General features: G+C 42.5%; 1 protein-coding gene across 1 annotated transcript in view; it reads left to right on the plus strand.

Moving 5' to 3' along the window:
* Positions 1–21,134, plus strand: part of LOC115457698 (formin BNR1-like) — a 107,580-nt gene that overhangs the window by 47,811 nt on the left and 38,635 nt on the right. Inside the window, exons 3-5 of the mRNA XM_030187291.1 lie at positions 7,156–8,474; positions 15,519–15,655; positions 20,458–20,615. Coding sequence (XP_030043151.1) covers positions 7,156–8,474; positions 15,519–15,655; positions 20,458–20,615 — 1,614 coding nt within the window. The remainder of the gene's footprint in view (positions 1–7,155; positions 8,475–15,518; positions 15,656–20,457; positions 20,616–21,134) is intronic.

The following is a 21,134-nucleotide window of genomic DNA, read 5'->3' on the forward strand; positions in this document are numbered from 1 at the left end:
TTAGGAAGGGACAGAGCTAGGAAGAGAATGTGAATAGGGGCCATAAACGATTAAGGTACTTTAGCAATTGGAAAAAGATTAGATACAAAGAGAAAAATGCCCCGGCGCGCGGCACCTAGAGCGGAGGCCCTGAGTGGATCGGGGTGGACCTGGGTGTCACCCCGGAGAAGGCTGTAAGGATATGCAGATGAGCTGCAAGTCCTCCACAGCACCTGAAAGGCAGCCGGTGGTAGAGGTGGGCACCTCTCAGCTGAGGAAAGGCTTACCAGGGGTTAGGCCGAAGCCAGCATTCCTCCCCCTGAGGGTCGCCTGACCTTAAGAGGGAATAGGCTCAGGAGTAATCTAAGAAAGGGTGGTGGAGGTTGTGGAGTCGAGAACTATGTCAAAATTTGAAAAGGCATGGGATAAGCATGTGGGATCGCTTAAGAAAAGGAAGAGTTAGGGCTGGGGTTACAGAGGATAGGCAGACTGGATGGGCCATATGGCCTTTATCTGCCATAATGTTTCTATGTTTACTTTCATCTTAATGCAATGCATGCATAACATACGGCCTCTTTTACTAAACAATGCTAGTGATTTCTGGTGCGGCAAATGTTTGCCGTGTGGGAATCAGTGCAGTTTAGTAAAAGAGGCCCGCAGTCGCTTCTCTTTTTCTGCAGCCATAATGGATAGTAAAGCTAAATTGCTTATCTGCAGAACAGCAGGATATTAATCTCCGGGCATGGGTTATATCACCTATTGGAACTTGGAAAAAAACGTAAACAAAGCTTTCCAAGCTGGTAGAGCTTGCTAGTACAGTGAGCCGCACATAAGTGGGTCCTCCAACCCTAGTGTCTCACAGGGCTATCCCCATTCAATCCATATCGTTATAGGCAAATACCTTAATTGCCCTTTCTACAAGGATGGGAAGAATATATAGTCTTCACATGGAGTATAAGGTTCCTAGTTATAGGCTGCCTTTAACAAAAAGGGAGGAAAACGGAAAAATACCATGTCAGTGGGCAAGAACAAACACTTTTTTGTTGGTATTGGATCATTTCTGTCTCTTCATTTAGGCAAACTGGAAATGATAAAAATGGGCCCCAGGGGTGATGAAGTTGGATACTAAACCTCAAATTCTACAGGATAGTTAGACCAACCTTACTGTTGGATCAGAAATCCCTCTCCAAACAGTGGGATATGAATGAATGGACAGAAGTCTAAAATATAGACTTGGAGGTCTCCTCCTGGGGGGCTGAACTCTGATGGGCCTTAATATGCCCTTTAATGGTCCATCCCCCTAGGCATAAATGAAAGAGATACAATATGATATCCAATTGAATGGTTTGAGCTTAGGTATGGTAGTTCTGCTGTATTGGGGTAAAAAGATTCAAAGGGTGTTCCAAAGTGACCAAATAATATATCAAAGACTCAAATATTCAAGATCTTCTTAAAAGTCGAATTTGTATTCTCCAATATAAAATTACAGGATGCATTGATGTCTATGGGTCATTGATGTCAACACATCCTGTAATTTTATTTTGGAGAACAATTGCATTTACGGAGGACTTACGTGTTTGTGAGGGGCTTGCCAAACTAAAAGTAGACAGAGCGATGGGGCCTGATGGGATACACTCGAGGGTGCTTAAGGAACTTGGAGAAGTTCTGTCGGCTCTGCTGACGGACCTCTTCAATGCTTCCTTAGAAACTGGAGTGGTCCCGGTGGATTGGAGAAGGGCGGATGTGGTTCCTTTGCACAAGAGTGGAAGTAAGGAGGAGGTAGGGAATTACAGACCTGTCAGTCTACCCTTGGTGGTGAGTAAGCTAATGGAAACGCTTCTAAAGAAGAGGATTGTGACATTTCTTGAACTACATGGAATGCGGGACCCGAGGCAGCATGGCTTCACTAGTGGCAGGTCGTGTCAGATGAATCTTGACTGTCTTCTTCGACTGGGTGACCAAACAGTTGGATGTGGGAGGGGCGCTTGATGTGGTATACTTGGATTTCAGCAAAGCCTTTGACACGGTTCCGCACAGGTGACTGATAAATTGAGTGCCCTCGGTGTGGGACCTAGAGTAACGGATTGGGTTAAAAATTGGTTGAATGGTAGGAGACAGGGTGGTGGTAAATGGAGCTTGATCTGAAGAAAAGGATGTCGTCAGTGGAGTACCACATGGATCGGTCCTAAGGCCGGCTCTTTTTAACGTCTTTGTGACCGATATTGCGGAAGGGCTGTCTGGTAAGGTTTGTCTCTTTGCGGATGATACTAAACTCTGCAACAGGGTGGACACCCTGGAGGGTGTGTATGACATGAGAAAGGACCTAGCGAAGCTAGAGGAATGGACCGATATTTAGCAACTAAGGTTTAATCCCCAAAAATGCAGGGTCATGCCCTTTTGGCAAAACGGGACCGTTGGGCGGGGAAACCCCATTTCCAAGGCTGCATAGAGCTAAGTGGTTTTTACACACTATATGTTGTTTGAATTTGGGGACACACAGTGGATCAAACATTTTTTAGAAAACACTAAAAAAATATATTTTGTTCCACGTAAAGGGAAGTGGTTGGACCGAGACCAATGATTGATTTATGGTGATTCACTAATCAGAGTGTTACCAGCGGTTGTGTTAGGATACCAAAAGTAGTAGTAGTAGTAACAAATGAAAAATGAAAACTCCAAAAGCAGCTTCAGCACTGCATCTCCCAACTGGAGGTACAAAATTAGGGAAATTTACTAGACAAAAATCAAATACTATTGTGTTTCTTATAAATATACATAAGTCAGACTACTATGGAAGACCAATAAACAAAAATAAGTGGAGAAAAAAAGACGTACTGAACACCAGTCTCAACCGACAAGGTTGCCACCAACTATCATGGGTCTCAAAAAAAAAAACTCCAATTAAACTGTAAATAACTGTTCAATTTTCCAAAAGGTAGTACAAAATTTATTAACCCCCTCCCCCCAAAAAAACCAAAGAACAGTTCCACAAAAATTAGCATAACTAAGCATGAACAATTGTGATCCACTTAGTTGAACCATCCAGCGACCATTCTGAATTGCACTTTTCCAAATCTTCTTAGCAACATTTGTAAATAGCTTGACAGGGAGTTCTGTTCTGCCAACTGGCTGCATCAGGAGAAAAACGCTGTTCCATCAGTACAATTGCATACAAAATGGCAACAGGGTTACTGAGACGCTGATTTTTACAAACCTTCATGTGTAATGCTGACCCCTCCCACTTGACAGTAGGACCAATCATATCCAAAAGAATATCAATCAAAAGAATTCCGATCATTCTATGCAATTATTCAAACCAGTGGGTTCCATAGAATTAAAGAAAAAGATCCATTTCTGCTCACGTCAGAGTATCGGATGCAAATCACCCCGATGGTCCGACTTTTGTAGCTGCTCTAACACTACACAGCGCAATGAATCAAATGCATGCTGAAGCAATCCACAATGGCCAACCAACAGCTCTTCCACCTTATTCATTTTAATGCATAGTACTTCTCTGGTTGAGTATTGTAAGATTGAGATCATTCCAAGAAGCACAGTATTTGATTTTCTGTAGTGGGTTTCTTAATTCATGTTTTGGTTTGCTTTGGAAATTTACTCTACTCCAAGAGAATAAATTTAGAAAACTCAGTTATAAAAAAAGTTAAAAATCCTTCCAGAACTTGGTGTTTGGGATGTACCAGGATAATCCCTCTGCATCTCAGCATGCAGTAGTAAAGAAGGGGTTTACAATGGATGAATGGAAAGTAATGCCTCCACCACAATAACATTTATTTAAATGAGGATGTAATGATTGTAAGCTTTCTCTTTTATTACATATATTTACTTTTCTACATAGTCACCACCATTCGTCACACATCTGCTGATGATGGACAAGTTTTTGAAAGCTATTACAAAAGAACTGCACATTTTGTCTCTTCAACCAGTTGTTCACGTCCTTTCCAAATCTTCATTTGACTTGAATAGTTGTCCCCGAAGGTATTTCTTCAATTTTGGAAAAAGATGGAAATTGTATGGTGCCAAGTCTCCAACTATGCTCCACCTCCCCCACTCATCAAAATGGTCAATGTCTTGATCTCATCTTCTCCTCCAACTGTTCACCCTCTAGTTTCCTTGCCTCTGATCTTCCCTCCTCTGATCACCATCTTATAACTTTCACACTTAAATCTCCTCCCTCCCAATCCCGTCCTATCTTATCTAATTTATCTAGGAATCTTCACGATATTGACCCTTCATCTCTATCCTCCCATGTTTCAAACCTCCTCTCTACTGTGGTACCATCCACATCTGTCAACGAGGCTGTTTCTTCTTACAACAATACTCTATCCTCTGCCTTAGACACTCTTGCACCTTTGATGACCCGCCCTGTAAGGCGTACAAAACCCCAACCTTGGCTGACTTCTAATATCCGCTATCTACGTTCCTGTACCCGCTCCGCCGAACGCCTCTGGCGGAAATCTCGGGCCCTTGCTGATTTCTTACACTTTAAGTTCATGCTGACCTACTTCCAATCTGCTCTTTTACGTGCCAAACAGGATTATTATATCCAACTGACCAACTCTCTTGGCTCTAATCCTCGACTTCTCTTCACCCCATTGAACTCTCTCCTCAAGGTGCCCCCTCCCCCAACTCCCCCTTCATTATCTTCTCAGACTCTTGCTGAATTCTTTCACAACAAGGTTCAAAAGATAAACCTTGCTTTCTCTACCTCACCACCTCTCCCTCCACTAGTCCGTTCCCCTCTCTCTCCTTCCCCTCATTCCCTTTCCTCCTTTCCTGAAGTTACTATTGAGGAAACTACACTTCTCCTTTCTTCCTCAAAATGTACCACCTGTTCCTCTGATCCCATTCCCACCCACCTTCTTAATGCCATCTCTCCTGCTCTTATTCCTTTTATCTGTCACATTCTCAACCTCTCACTTTCCACTGCGACTGTCCCTGCTGCCTTTAAACATGCTGTGGTCACACCTCTCCTTAAGAAGCCTTCACTCGACCCTACTTGTCCCTCTAATTACCGACCCATCTCCCTCCTTCCTTTTCTCTCCAAACTACTTGAGCATGCTGTTCACTGCCGCTGCCTTGATTTTCTCTCCTCACATGCTATTCTTGACCCACTACAATCTGGTTTTTGCCCTCTCCACTCAACCGAAACTGCGCTTACTAAAGTCTCCAATGACCTATTACTGGCTAAATCCAGAGGTCAATATTCTATCCTCATTCTTCTTGATCTTTCCGCTGCTTTTGACATTGTCGATCACAGCATACTTCTCGATACCCTGTCCTCACTTGAATTCCAGGGCTCTGTCCTTTCCTGGTTCTCTTCCTATCTCTCCCTCCGCACCTTTTAGTGTTCACTCTGGTGGATCCTCTTCTACTTCTATCCCTCTGCCTGTCGGTGTACCTCAGGGTTCTGTTCTTGGTCCCCTCCTCTTTTCTATCTACACTTCTTCCCTTGGTTCATTAATCTCATCCCATGTCTTTTCCTACCATCTCTATGCTGACTCCCCCCAAATCTACCTTTCTACCCCTGATATCTCACCTTGCATCCAAACCAAAGTTTCAGCGTGCTTGTCTGACATTGCTGTCTGGATGTCTCAATGCCACCTGAAATTAAATATGACCAAAACCGAGCTTCTCATTTCCCCCCCCAAACCCACCTCCCCGCTCCCCCCGTTTTCTATTTCTGTTGATGGCTCTCTCATTCTCCCTGTCTCCTCAGCTCAAAACCTTCATCTTTGACTCTTCTCTCTCCTTCTCTGCTCATATCCAGCAGATTGCCAAGACCTGTCGTTTCTTTCTTTACAACATCTGTAAAATCCGTCCCTTTCTTTCCGAGCACTCTACCAAAACCCTCATCCACACCCTTGTCACCTCTCGTTTAGACTACTGCAATCTGCTTCTTGCTGTCCTCCCACTTAGTCACCTCTCCCCTCTCCACTCGGTTCAAAACTCTGCTGCCCGTCTCGTCTTCTGCCAGGGTCGCTTTACTCATACTACCCCTCTCCTCAAGACCCTTCACTGGCTCCCTATCCGTTTTCGCATCCTGTTCAAATTTCTTCTACTAACCTATAAATGTACTCACTCTGCTGCTCCCCAGTATCTCTCCACACTCGTCCTTCCCTACACCCCTTCCCGTGCACTCCGTTCCATGGATAAATCCTTCTTATCTGTTCCCTTCTCCACTACTGCCAACTCCAGACTTCGCGCCTTCTGTCTCGCTGCACCCTACGCCTGGAATAAACTTCCTGAGCCCCTACATCTTGCCCCATCCTTGGCCACCTTTAAATCTAGACTGAAAGCCCACCTCTTTAACATTGCTTTTGACTCGTAACCACTTGTCTCCACCTACCCTCCTCTCTTCCTTCCCGTTCACATTAATTGATTTGATTTGCTTACTTTATTTATTTTTTGTCTATTAGATTGTAAGCTCTTTGAGCAGGGACTGTCTTTCTTCTATGTTTGTGCAGCACTGCGTACGCCTTGTAGCACTACAGAAATGCTAAATAGTAGTAGTAGTAGTCAATGGGCATGTTGGATGTAGAAGAGGCAATAGTAGTATAGAAGTACTTGCTCCTACGTCTCTACTTCCCCTACTGTTGGGGATAGAGACTAGGGAGAAGACGAGTGTGAGAGAAGTGGGGAAAGGAGGGGGAAAGTGGAACTAAAGAGAGAAACAAGGTGAGTAGTAGGTTTATCTGAGCAGCTGTGTGAACTCGTATCTAATTACAACATGAAGTCCCTATTCCAGCCTACAGATGGCTATAATAGGGATATTCTCTCTTCCCTCCACCTCTGGGTTATATCTACAAAAGAGTTCTCCAGCATCCCTGGTAGGGGAGAGCAGGGTGTTTCTACTTGAATGTTGCTTAAACAAGCAAAATGCAACACAGCCCCAGTGGTTACAGAATATATGTGGGACAATCAGTACTGCAAAGCCTTCAGGGTAATAATACTCCAGACAAAATACCTTACAGAAAATTTCTGTCGTGAAATAGGCTGAATTTTAGTACTTATTTCAAACTTCTGGTATGTTATAAGATATCCATCTCTATATATTAAAGGACTGAACTAAATTGATCGATTCTTGTATTTTTATCTGTACATTGTAATGAAGGCTCTCATTTTGGATTTTTGTTCCTTTTTTTTTTTTTTTTTTAGTTTCTAATAAAATTGCTTTCAAGTCCAGAAAATGGAGGCATCACATTTGGGGAAGAAAGATAAGATTCAAGAGGCAAAGACCAATACAACCCCAGTGTGATGCAGAAGAGCAGCTGGGAGTATCAGAAGTAAAGATTCAGGGTCAAGTTCAGGATGGGCTGAAGATGACAGAGAGAAAGTCATGTGAAGCTAGAGAGGGATCAAATGTGTCAGAGCAGAAGCAAAACCAAGGTGAAAGTGAGTTAAGATGTGTGAAATTAAGCTCCTGTATTGAGGCTTCCAAGAAGCAGCCTCAAACTGCAGAGACGATGCCTAATGTGTTAGAACAGTTACAATCCCTAGTGCAGTATGAATACAACATACCAAAGCAAAGACAACCTAAAAGAAGATCTGATGTGCTTATGGATCGAGATGGGCAGCAGGCCCTTGCTGAAACAAAAGAAGAGGGGCATGAGTTTCTGCAGGCCTTTGCTGAAGCAAGACGAGAAGGGCATGAGTTACTGCAGGCCCTTGCTGAAGCAAGACGAGAAGGTCACCAGTTTCTACAAGCTCTTGCTGAAGCAAGACAAGAAGGTCACCAGTTTCTGCAAGCTCTTGCTGAAGCAAGACAAGAAGGTCACCAGTTTCTGCAAGCTCTTGCTGGAGCAAGGCAAGAGGGACATGAGTTTGTACAGGCCTTTGCTGCAGCAAGGCAAGAGGGTCCCAAGCCTCTGCTGGCCCCGGCTGAAGCAGGGCTGCCTGAGCCTCTGCTGGCCCTGACCGAAGCAGGGCCGCATGAACCTCTGCCAGCCCCGGCCAAAGCGGGGCCGCCTGAGCCTCTGCCAGCCCCCGCAGAAGCAAGGCCGCCCGAGCCTCTGCCAGCCCCCGCGGAAGCAAGGCCGCCCGAGCCTCTGCCAGCCCCCGTGGAAGAAAGGTTGCCCGAGCCTCTGCCAGCCTTGGTCGAAGCAAGACCGCCCGAGCCTCTGCCAGAAGCAGTTCTGCCCGAGCCTCTGCCAGCCTTGGTCAAAACAGGGCTGCCAGAGCTTCTGCCGTCCTCAGCTGAAGCAGGGCCACCCCAGCCTCTGCTGGCCCTGGCCAAAGCAGGACCACCTGAGCCTCTGCCAGCCTCAGCTGAAGCAGGGTCACCAGAGCCTCTGCCGGCCTCGGCTGAAGCAGGGCTTGAGCCTCTGCTGGAAGCAAGACTAGAAGTTGAGAAAAAGCAGCAGATTACTGAAGAGATAATTATATCTGAAGACCAGCATGAAAAGAAAGGAAAAAAGTCTACTGACCAAACAAGAAAGCCAAATTATTTTGTATCTATTCCAATTACAAATGATCAGGTAATTTTAAACTATTGTTTTAATATAAGCAATAAATATGTTGTCACATTTAGATGGGTCATGAAAAGTTTAGAGACTGGAGATTAAGTAGCCCATCTGAAGACATTCCTACTGCTTTCATCAAGTTTATATTTGGTGATATAGTCTGCTAAATATAGATCTATATTCCATTGGCTTTAGCTCAAAAATATTGCATGATAAGTAGAAAAAATAAAGGAAATAGAATAGATACTAAGGACGATTTTAAATGAATTCAAAAGGAATAATTTTAGAAAGATTTATTCACTCATAAAACCTGTTTTAAAGCAGAAAATGGCTGTTATAAAATTGTGTACATACATTAAAAAATAAGTGTACTGCACGTTTGTGCCATCTTTTATGCAATATGTATGGGTGGGCCTGGTGGTGTAGTTCCATTCATAACTTATATTCCACTATCAGGCTTATTTTTGAAAGAGAAGGGTGCCCATCTTTCGACACAAATCGGGAGATGGGCGTCCTTCTCTTAGGGTCGCCCAAATCGGCATAATCGAAAGCCGATTTTGGGTGTCCCCAACTGCTTCCCATTGCAGGGACAACCAAAGTTCCCGGGGACGTGTTGGAGGTGTAGTGAAGGTGGGACTGGGGCGTGCCTAACAGATGGGCGTCCTCGAGTGATAATGGAAAAAAGAAGGGTGTCTCTGATGAGCACTTGGGCGACTTTCCATGGTCCATTTTTTCTTATGACCAAGCCTCAAAAAGGTGCCCAAACTGACCAGGACCACCGGAGGAAATCGGGGATGACCTCCCCTGACTCCCCCAGTGGTCACTAACCACCTCCCACCCTGAAAAAAACAATTTTTTAAACTTTTTTTTGCCAGCCTCAAATATCATACTGAGGTCCATCGCAGCAGTATGCAGGTCCCTGGGGGGGGGGGGGGGGGGGGGGGGGGAGGTATGTGTGTGTGTCAGCGGAGGCATAGCAAAGGCATGGATGGTCCTGCTTTCAAACATTTTGGATGTCCTGAACTGCCCCCCCTCCCACAGGGATGGCCAAATTTCAAGGGAGTGGAGTGGAGGAGTGGCCTAGTGGTTAGAGCACTGGTCTTGCAATCCAGAGGTGGCCTGTTCAAATCCCACTGCTGCTACTTGTGATCCAAAATCCAAATAAATAAAGGGTGTGTTGGAGGCATAGCAAAGGTATGGACATCCTTCTCACAGAAATATCCACGCTTTGGACGTCCACAACTGCCGTTGCAGGGACGGAGGCATAGCGAAGGACGTCCTTCATCCATACTCTTACAAAAAGAAAAGAAAAAAGACGTCCCTGATGAGCACTTGGATGTTTTCACCTGGACTTGTATTTTTCTAAGGTTGTAGACGGCAACTTATTTAAGGTTGTAGACGGCTATTAAACACGCAGCTTGTCTGCATGTATAAAGCCGTCTTTGACATGCGCAGAGCAGCCAAGCATTATGCTGGCTTCCCCTCCTTAGGAAGGAAATCATGTGCAAATGAGCTAACAGTGAGCAGCTCATTTGCATGCGATTTCTTTCATGCATGCCCGTTCCTTTCCGAATTGCTAAGGGATCGGTAAGGTAAAGGCTTTTGCTGTTCAGTTAGTGCATCAGTTAGTCCACTGCAGTGCCCCCTAGGGTGCCCGGTTGGTGTCCTGGCATGTTAGGGGGGGACCAGTGCACTACAAATGCTGGCTCCTCCCATGACCAAATGAGTTGGATTTGGTTGTTTTTGAGATGGGTGTCCTCGGTTTCCATTATCGCCAAAAACCGGGGACGACCATCTCAACATTTATGTCGACCATCTCTAAGGTCGACCTAAATGTTGAGATTTGGGCATCCCTGACCGTATTATCGAAACGAAAGATGGACGCCCATCTTGTTTCGATAATACGGGTTTCCCCACCCCTTCATGGGGGTCATCCTGCGAGGACGCCCTCCGGAAAACTTGGGCACCCCGTTCGATTATGCCCCTCTATATCTCCATAAGGATTCATTGTGGATTACAAGAAACAAAGAAAGCATCTCAATCAGATGGAATTACGGAACAGCATTCACAGCAATAGTACAGTATAAGGAGAATTAAACTGAATTGATATGTGAATACACAGGGCCGGTCTTAGGCAGATGCGACCGAGGCAGCCGCATAGGGCCTCGCGCTTAAGGGGGCCCTGCGCGGCGCGCCTCAACTCTGCCTCTTCGACTGACCCCCACTCGGACCGCACCGCATGTCCGCATCATTGATTTGATCCCGCTCGGCCATGCGCTAATGGGAAAATTAGCTTGTGGCCATTAATACAAAGCATAGGAAATGAAGCCATTTTACTGCTGCAGTAAAAATGGCCTTAGCACGTGGGAAAAACCCATGTAAGGGTGTGCTAAGGCCACATTTTACCACAGTTTGGTAAAAGAACCTATAAATGTACTCACTCTGCTGCTCCCCAGTATCTCTCCACACTCGTCCTTCCCTACACCCCTTCCCGTGCACTCCGCTCCATGGATAAATCCTTCTTATCTGTTACGTTCTCCACTACTGCCAACTCCAGACTTCGCGCCTTCTGTCTCGCTGCACCCTACGCCTGGAATAAACTTCCTGAGCCCCTATGTCTTGCCCCATCCTTGGCCACCTTTAAATCTAGACTGAAAGCCCACCTCTTTAACATTGCTTTTGACTCGTAACCACTCGCCTCCACCTACCCTCCTCTCTTCCTTCCCGTTCACATTAATTGATTTGATTTGCTTACTTTATTTATTTTTTGTCTATTAGATTGTAAGCTCTTTGAGCAGAGACTGTCTTTCTTCTATGTTTGTGCAGCGCTGCGTATGCCTTGTAGCGCTATAGAAATGCTAAATAGTAGTAGTAGTAGTAGTAAAAGAACCCCTAAAAACAAAAATGGGCTGTTTTGTTTTTCCAAGATTGCATTATACTATGCTATTTGATTGCAGAGTTACTACTACTACTATTTAGCATTTCTATAGCGCTACAAAGCATACGCAGCGCTGCACAAACATAGAAGAAAGACAGTCCCTGCTCAAAGAGCTTACAATCTAATAGACAAAAAATAAATAAAGTAAGCAAATCAAATCAATTAATGTGAACGGGAAGGAAGAGAGGAGGGTAGGTGGAGGCGAGTGGTTACAAGTAGTTACGAGTCAAAAGCAATGCTAAAGAGGTGGGCCAGTTCCTTTAAATAAATATTTCAAGAAAATCTGAGTAAAAAATTTGATACTTTGTGTTGTACCTCAGTTACAAGTGTGCCAAAGAAATTTAGAATTTCATCTTTAAAATGCCAAGTTAAACATGATAACAAATAGGGCATACAGTATGTACCTGTGCTTTAAATCCTACAGTAAATCTGATGTTTTCTCTTACTTTATACAATACCTTGCCTTGGCATAACAAAATTTATTTCCTCCTTTTAAACTTTCTAGCAGGTATGATGACTGACAGAGGAAGACATTGTTTCTGACCCAAGAGAGTTAAGGCATGGTCCCAGGGTCTATTGCTTTGGTTTGGCCATGATTTGGAGTTTGTGGTGAGCTAGTTGGCAGTTTAAATGGGGGCAGGGCTATGGTAGGGTGGGGCTAGGATGGGGTGGGGCCCCACCAAATTGGTCTGCATAGGGCCCCACACTTGCTAAGACCGGCCTGTGAATACATGAAAGCTTTCAATTGTTTTCTAAAGAAAAAATAAGATAAAATAGACCTTATCTAATGAGGGATGTCATTCCATATTTTCACACTAAATATTTAAAAGAATTATTTAAGTAACTCTTAAGCTTAACCCCATAAGGGTTTTGAAACATTAGAGAATATGAATGAATTTATTTTTATTTATTTGACATTTTTATCCTGCATTATCTCGAGATAAGCTAGGGTTCAATGTGGCTTACATGACAAACATCAAATTGAAAAAGATAAATTTTCAGGAATACTCACATTCATGAAATCAAATAATTAGGTTGACTAGATCAAGACACCCTGCCTGTAGACAAAGAAGGGCATAATCAAACGCGAACGTCCATCTCCGGAGATGGCTCCGCGAAGAGGCGGAGCGAACCGTAAAATCGAAACAAGATGGCCATCCATCTTCGGTTTCGATTATACGGTTCGGCCCGCTGAAATCCCATCATTTGTGTCGACTTTAGAGATAGACGACACAAATGGTGAGATCGCTGGACCTAGAGATGGCCGTCCGCGGTTTTCAGTGATAATCGAAACCGCTGCCGGCCATCTCAAAAACGGACCTAATCCAAGCCATTTGGTCGTGGGAGGGGCCAGCATTCGTAGTGCACTGTTCCCCCTGAGATGCCTCTATGCCAGCCTCAAATATTATACCTAGCTCCATGACAGCAGTATGCAGGTCCCCGGAGCAATTTTAGTTTAGTTGGTGCTGCACGGGACCCATGCAGAGAGCAAAAATCGGAAGAAAAAAAAACATGCAAGTGCAGTCAGGGACTTCCAAATTAAAACAATAGTAATAGTGGGATTTGAACCAGCCACCTTCTGATTACAAGATCTGTGCTGTAACCACTGCACCATTTATTCAGCTGCTTAGACCTCCTTCCCTTTCCATTAAGTCCCTCCAAGTTATTGTCAGCCAATCACAGCTCCTTTAGCTGACACTGATGTCAGGTAAATAAGAGCCCAAGTCTTGTAATCAGAAGGTGGCTGGTTTGAATCCCCCTATTACTATTGTTTTAATTTGGACGTCCCTGACTGCACTTGCATGTTTTTTTTTTGGACGTCCCTTACGGCTCTTGCATATTTTTTTTTCTTCCGATTTTTGCTCTCTGCATGGGTCCCGCGCAGCACCAACTAAACTAAAATTGCTCGGGGGACCTGCATACTGCTGTCATGGAGCTAGGTATGGTATTTGAGGCTGACATAGAGGCTGGAAAAAATATTTAAACAGTTTGTTTTTTAGGGTGGGAGGGGTTAGTGACCACTGGGGGGGACAGGGGAGATCATCCCCGATTCCCTCTGGTGGTCATCTGGTCAGTTTGGGCACTTTTTGGAAGCTTGGTCGTGAAAAAAAACAGGACCAACTTTGTGTGGATTAAATGCTTGTCGGGGACGTCTTGCTTCTTTCCATTATCAGGCGCGGAGGTCCATCTGTTAACCACGCCCCGGAATGCCCCTGTCCCGCCTTCGCTACCGTTCGGCCACGCCCCCGAGAATTTCGCCCGTCCCTGTGATGGAAAGCAGTTGGGGCCGTCCAAATTCAGCTTTCGATTATACCTGTTTTTGAGGCAGACGTCCATCTCCCGATTTGTGTCGGAAGATGAGCGTCCGTCTCTTTCGAAAATAAGCTGGAAAGTAAAATACTTAGATATGCTGACTGAATTTTGTCCCGCTAAAGATATAAAAATCATACAAGCTATTTTAGTTTGGAGTGTCAATGCACACAGGAACCGTTTAAATGTAGACCACAAGTACACCCATAGATGCTGGTATTCTAGTCATTTATGAACATATGTGAACACACGTGTGTGTGTAAATGACAAGAATCTGGCTATGCTCTATTCTGTAAGTACGTGCCACCTTGCAGGTTGGGCGTTTGCGTAGGCAGAGTTTGGGGAGAGCCCCCCTCCCCCCCGCACACAAGTTACAAAATATTATGGCTTACCTGTGCACTTTCCTCCAAGTTTGGGGGCCCTTTTACTAACTGCGGTAAAAAGTAGCCTGCGTTAGTTTGGATGTGTGAAATTGGTGCGCGTTGGGCCATTTTTTACCATGGCAGGTAAAAAGGCCTTTTTTTAATGGGGCAGTAAATGGCCGTGTGCTATTATTAAAAGTAGCACATGGCTGTTTACTGCCTGAGCCCTTACTACCACCTATTTACTTGGCGGTAAGGGCTCACATGCTACTCGTGCAGTAATCAGTCAGCGCACAGCAATGTGACCACACTGCTGATTACTGCCGGAAATGCCCCCACAGCAGGGGCATAGCTACGTGGGGCCACGGGGGCCTGGATTCCCCTAGATTTGGCCCTGGACCCCCCTGCCAGTATCCCTCTCGACTCCCGCTGCCAAACCGCCGTCGCCTACCTTTGCTGGTGGGGGACCCCAACCCCCGCCAGCCGAGGTCCTCTTCTTCCTTCGTTCTGTTTCTGAGTCTGACGTCCTGCACACTATTTTTAATATTAGCACATAGCCATTTACTGCCCCTTTAAAAAAAAGACGTTTTACCCGCCATGGTAAAAAATGGCCCACTCCGTGCCAATTTCATACGCCTAAACTAGCGCAGTCAACTTTTTACCGTGGTTTAGTAAAAGGGCCCCTAGACGAATTATAAGTAAAGGAAATGCATAGTTGCACACATTAAACATTTTTAAGTGGTTCATTAAACTTCTTCATGTTTAGTTGTTCTTCTTTTGCACATTTCAGATTAGATCCATCCAAATGTCTAGACCAGTGGTTCCCAAACCTGGTCCTGGAGGCACCCAGCCAGTCACGTTTTCAAGCTATCCACAATGAACATTTATGAGAGAGGTTTGCATGCACTGCCTCCCCTGCATGCAAAAATCTCTTGTGAATATTCATTGTGGGTATCCTGAAAACCTGACTGGCTGGGTGCCTCCAGGACCAGATTTGGGAACCACTGATCTAGACGTTTCATATGTGAATACCACATACCTGAACAAAAACTTCCAGAATCACCAAGGAGTACAACATGTCTAATTTTCAAAGCTTTTTTTTTCTAGCCAGCTAGTGTGGCAAAACAATACAGATAAAAGTTAAGTGCTATAAAATCCAGGAAGGAAAACCTTTTTGGATCTTTAGGATCTCACTATTTCTGGGACAATAGATTGGTTTGCATCTTAGTTGGTTTGGAAGCTGCATGACTAATCAGAAGACTTCCATCCCATCTCTCAAAAATGAATACTGAAATGTGAACTTAATGTAACACATTATATATAGTGGCAGTACTTGAGAGAATACTGGATCCCACATATTCTTGCTCAATCGGCCTCCATGACTGCAGGTTGACCTTCCTCCTTAGAACTAATTTGTCAAAAATATTGTTCTGGTTTTTTTAATTGTAGATTTTGGACAAAATCGAAGATGTGCAGGAGCTGATAGTCACCAAGGAGGCAAAATTATTGAAAGCCTTGATTCCTGCAGATAAAGCACATCTTACTATCATCGTGGCCCATCTGCCAACTGAAGAGGAAGTGGAGAAGTAAGGATTGTATTCTGTAGGGGTAACAATTTTTTTCTCCATAAGGAATGCTATTTTCTAGCAATTTGATACTATTTACACTCATTTGACATTCTGATACTGTTTGGCTTGTTTGCTGGAACCACATGCCCTTCAAATATCTAACATTTTCACTCTAGCCTCAAAGTTAGCTAAATTAATATTGTAACAACATATCCACGGGGATGGTCTTCTGGAATAGAAATTTAGCTGGAAAAGACCAATCATCTACCCTCTACAGATTGAACTTTTAATCATTCTCAGTGGACTGAATGGTCGTGATAGAGATAGAATGAACTGTGTGTTGGGGGGGGGGGGGGGGGGGTCATATACATTTTAAATGATTCAAATCCCTACATTGTAATAATAGCTCTAATGTTTAGACTGATCACATCAGTGTGTAACCAACCAATTCAGATTATGAAACAATATTCCATCTGTTATGTTCCACTGTGCTGTAATTTGCCAATGATCTTCAAGCAGATTTCTGGGAGAAATGTAATTACGTTGGGCAATATCAGGGGTCTGAGTACAGGCATGAAAACAAGAGAATAAGGTGGCAGAAAGCAGGCACACTTTTTCTGTGTTCCTTTGTAATTGTTTGGTGGTGGTTATTTATTTATTACATTTGTATCCCACATTTTCCCACCTATTTGTAGGCTCAATGTGGCTTACATAGTTCCGGAGCAGCACTTGCGGACTCCGGTGTAGACAAATACATGGTGATGTTGTGGTTAGGTAGTTCAATAGAGTTAATGTTATGGGGAATGCATAGTAAAAGTATGATTCAAGGCACCTATGTAAAGCCTATTTTGTAAAGATAAGTATACACCTACTATACTTGTCTTTATAAAATACTAGCACATGTGCAGATGCGGCCCTTGAGCTGGTGTAAATTTCTGCACAATATTTGTCATGTACTCCTGTAAATTATAGCATGTTCTTTATCTGTGCTCCAGCCATATTTTGCCCAAGTCCAAACCTGTGCATGCCCTCTGGTAAAGTATGTCTGGTCAGTGTTTAAGAGGCCATTATGTGCTTATGTGGTCACATCCATGTTTAAATGACAAAAACACTATCATTAGAACATAAGCATTGCCATAGCGGGTTAGATCGAAGGTCCATCAAGACCAGTGTCCTTTTCCCAACAGTGACCAATCTAGGTCACCAATACCTGGCAAGGTCCTAAAACAGTAAAAATAGGCTTTTATGCTACTTATGGCAGGGATAAGCAGTGGATTTTCCCGTTTATTTTAATGGCGGCTTATGGACTTTTCTTGCAGGAACTTGTCCAAACCTTTTTAAAACCATGCTAAGCTAACTGCTTTTATAACATTCTCTGGCAAAGAATTCCAGAGTTTTTTATATATATATATATACATACATACCAAATTTTCTCTTTGCAACTAGATAAGTATAATGGACCTTTCTGGAAAACCCTTATATATATATATATATATATATATATATATATATATATAAGGGTTAGAGATGTGCATTTGTTTTGAAACTAATGTATACTCCTTGATTTCTGGAACTGGAAAAAAACAACTTGACATTTTCCAGAAAGGTCCATTATATTTATCTAGTTGCAAAGAGAAAATTTGGTACGACTATATTTAATTCACCTTAGTTGGCAAAAAAACCCCAAAATCAATTGTGATAGAAACTTGAATCCCAAGCTGGGATAAATTGAATCCATAAATGTAGTAGATGCAGATTATACCACTTGCTTTTTTTTTTTTTTTTGTAAACCATATTTGTGCAATAGGGTGGACTATAGATGACATTGGGGCTCATTTTCAAAAAACGTCCAAAAAGTGGCATAAATCTACATTTGGATGTTTTTCTCACAAAAATGTCCAAATTGGTATTTTCAAAACCAATTTTTAGAGGTTTTTTTTTTCTCTGAAGTCCATCAGAAGTACGTTCAAATCACAAGGGTGCATGTCAGGGGTGTATTAAGGGCAGGATCTGGGCATTTTTCTGCCATAATGGAACAAAACAAAACCATCCAGGACTAAAACTAAGAAGTTTTGAGCTATACCTGTTTTTATAATGAGTAAGGCACAAAAAAATGCCCTAAATGACCAGATGACTACTGGAGGGAATCAGGGATGACCTCCCCTTACTTCTCGAGTGGTCACTAACACCCTCCCATCCCTCCCCCCCCAAATGTGATTTAAAAACATTACTTACCAGTCTCTATGCCAGCTCAGCTGTAATACTCAGGTCCATTAGAGCAGCATACAGGTCCCTGGAGTACTGTGGTGGTGGGTGCAGTGCACTGCAGACAGGTGGACTCAGGCTCATACCTCCCCCTATCTATTACACTTGAGGTGGAAATTGTGAGCCCTCCAAAATTCACCAGAAACCTACTAATCCCACTTATAGGTGTCCCCTTCACCTATAAGGGCTATTGTAGTGGCATACAGTTTCGGGTAGTGGGTTTTGGGGGGAGGCTCAGCAGACAAGATAAGGGAGCAACGGTGTACCTGGGAGCATTTATTTGAAATCCACTGCAGTGCCCCCCTAGGGTGCCCTATTGCTCTCTTGGGATGTTTTTGTGGCCAGTCTACTAAGAATGCTGGCTCCTCCTACATCACAATGGCTTGATTTTGTGCATTTTTCACTCGAACATTTTTTTTCATAAATGGACCAAAAAGATAAACATACAGAGCACAAAAACAGCTAGCAAATAGCCATTTTTGGGAAAAAAGGCATTTTTCTATTTTGAAAATGGCTATATTCCCCACTTGAATTTTGGACATTTTTAGCAAAACGTCCAAAGTTGGATTTAGACGTCATATTGAAAATGCCCCTGCATGTCACAAAAAAGAACAACTGAATGCAATGAAACAGAAGACAAAACAAAATTAAGATCTTTGGCCTGCACACTGTCAGACTCATCTATCAGAGGAAGTAGAAGCCTAGCCTGCGAATCAAACCATTCTTAGGCACAACAAAACCACTTAAGCAATACTAGTTGACCTCTACCCCTCCCCCCCCACCCGGTCCAGATTTAGGCATAGGCAACACAAGCAACTGCCCAAGGTGCTAAACACAAAGGTTAAAAAAAAGATTCTGCACCTGCTTAAGGGCCGTGTGCATACGCTGTGTCAAAGGTGCATCACTTTTATAAAAGTTAGGCAACTTCGTCTCATTCCATTTTATTTTTATGAGGAACATTTTGCTCTATTAGCTCATGTTGATATTATCTCATTTGGATTACTGCAACTCACTTTAAGTATATAACATCTAAGTTGCAGACAAAATTACAGCTTATTTATACAGCAGTGTGGCTGATTTTTCAACTTAGAAAATATGACAGTATTTCATAATCATTGATAAAACTTCATTGGCTTCTCATCGAGGGCAGTATAATTTATGTGTTTAATTTTATGTATTGTTTCTCAAGCTTTTTATATACATCTGAGCATGTGGTTAATTTGTTAGAAAGATTGAATTCTAGATGCTTTTCTCACTTTATCATACCCTTATATTAAAGGGTTGTGCTATAAACAAATATTAGGTCCTTCATTTTCATATCAAGCGGCACACGGAATAATCTACCTGTGGTCTTTAAACAGGAATTAAGATATTTATCTTTTTTTTATAAACGTTAAAAAAAATTCTTATTAACAAATCTTTAATTGTAACATTTTAGGATGTTTTTTTTGTAATGCTTATTTTGGTTCTGAACTGTACTTCCCAATGAGTGTGTTGGATATTAATTGTAAGTCACTTTGGACCTCTTTCTTGGGATTAAGCTGTCAATAAACCTTGAATTGGATTGGTACTATGGCTTTCCTGTGCTTCTGATCTGACTCCCCAGTTCTTGGAATCTGATACCTTCTTACCCCTTCCTCCTCCTCCTCCCTGTTTTCTGGCATCTGATGTCTGTTCTTGTCTATGTGTGTCAAAATCTTAAATCTGGTCATGACTCCCTCTCTTCTCCCAACCCAAATCTTAGACTGTTCTCTCAAATCTTGCTACCCTCTAAATCTGTCCTAAGTATTTAGTATTCATAATCATTGATAAAACTTCATTGGCTTCCCATTGAGGACAGTATAATTTATGTGTTTAATTTTATGTATTGTTTCGCAAGCTTTTTATACACATCTGAGCATGTGGTTAATTTGTTAGAAAGATTGATTTTCTAGATGCTTTTCTCACTTTATCATACCCTTAAATTAAATTATTTTTTTGTGTTGATGTTTGCCACCACGGGTTTCCCTAGTGTGGCATTCTAGTCATCCTGTCTGGTTCTTACAAGTCCCCATGCTGAAGGCCTGAAAGAGAGCTTGAGAACTGGATTAACATCAAGATTTGTACTAATCAAAACAGCTGCATAGTAAAGCTGTCTAAAACATCTGAGAAGTGGGGACAGCAGATACTGTGAAGATTAAAAGGAGGAAAACGATCTTTGGTTGATAGTAAAAGTTTAATAATGGTGCTTTTTAATTTCATATTGCATGAATAACATTTCAAAGATTTTCTTGTGTATCAAAGTAATATACTTGAAAATATTTTTATATATTTGATTGGTAATCTCATAGACATATTTCTAAGCAAACGTGTCTCTCGTAATCAGTACTTTTATCTGGTTTCATTTTTCTGGGCTCACAGGTGGAGAAGGGGATACATGTTCAAGACAGGTGATGGAGCAAAGAGAGAGAACTGGGTGTCTGTAGTTCATAATTTTTCTATAACTTTTAATGAAATTTGGTGGCTTGAACCTTGGTAGATTTCTTTGCTTTTTATTTGTTTGTTTCTTTTTGTAGGGCTATTTCTGCTTTGCTGCAGTGTAAATTGAGAGTGGAGGCCATCTTGCAGGGGAAACCACTTAATATGACATTTCATGGAATTGGCCAGTTTAATGGTCAAGTGATATATGTAAAGATGGCTGAGAGTGAGCAAAAAATGCTAGGTAAAATTGCAGGTTAGTGTTTCTACCTCTTTACTAACATTATAATGAAAATGGTGAATATATATTTATGCCAAAGTAAATTTGCTGTGTTCTATTATTACTCATGCGCTGGTAAGGGTTAATAGTGGAAAATTGACTGTGAGGGAGGAAATGCTGACCAAAGGAAGATTATTTTGGCATTGTATATCTATCTTGAAGTTCCTATTTCTGTCCGAAGAACCAGTATATTTCTTTTAGTGATCAAATGTCAGTCTAGTTTTGCTTTATGATACCAATCTGAAAAATGAAGAATACATAAATAAGGCCATTGTGATTGTTGTCTGCTAGAGAGGCTATTTATTGAGCAATAATTTTATTTATGTTGGGCCATATGACCTTGGTTTAAACTAATAGATACTGTTACAGAGCTAAGATGTTCATAATCATGTTTATAGCCCAAAGAAACTGTTTGGATGTCATAAATGTGTATAGTTAAACCCATAAATTCTCAGGAAATAAATTTAAGGTAAGGAAACTGTTTTTATTCTATTT

The sequence above is a fragment of the Microcaecilia unicolor genome, chromosome 1 (assembly GCF_901765095.1).
Source record: "Microcaecilia unicolor chromosome 1, aMicUni1.1, whole genome shotgun sequence".
Taxonomy (NCBI): domain Eukaryota; kingdom Metazoa; phylum Chordata; class Amphibia; order Gymnophiona; family Siphonopidae; genus Microcaecilia; species Microcaecilia unicolor.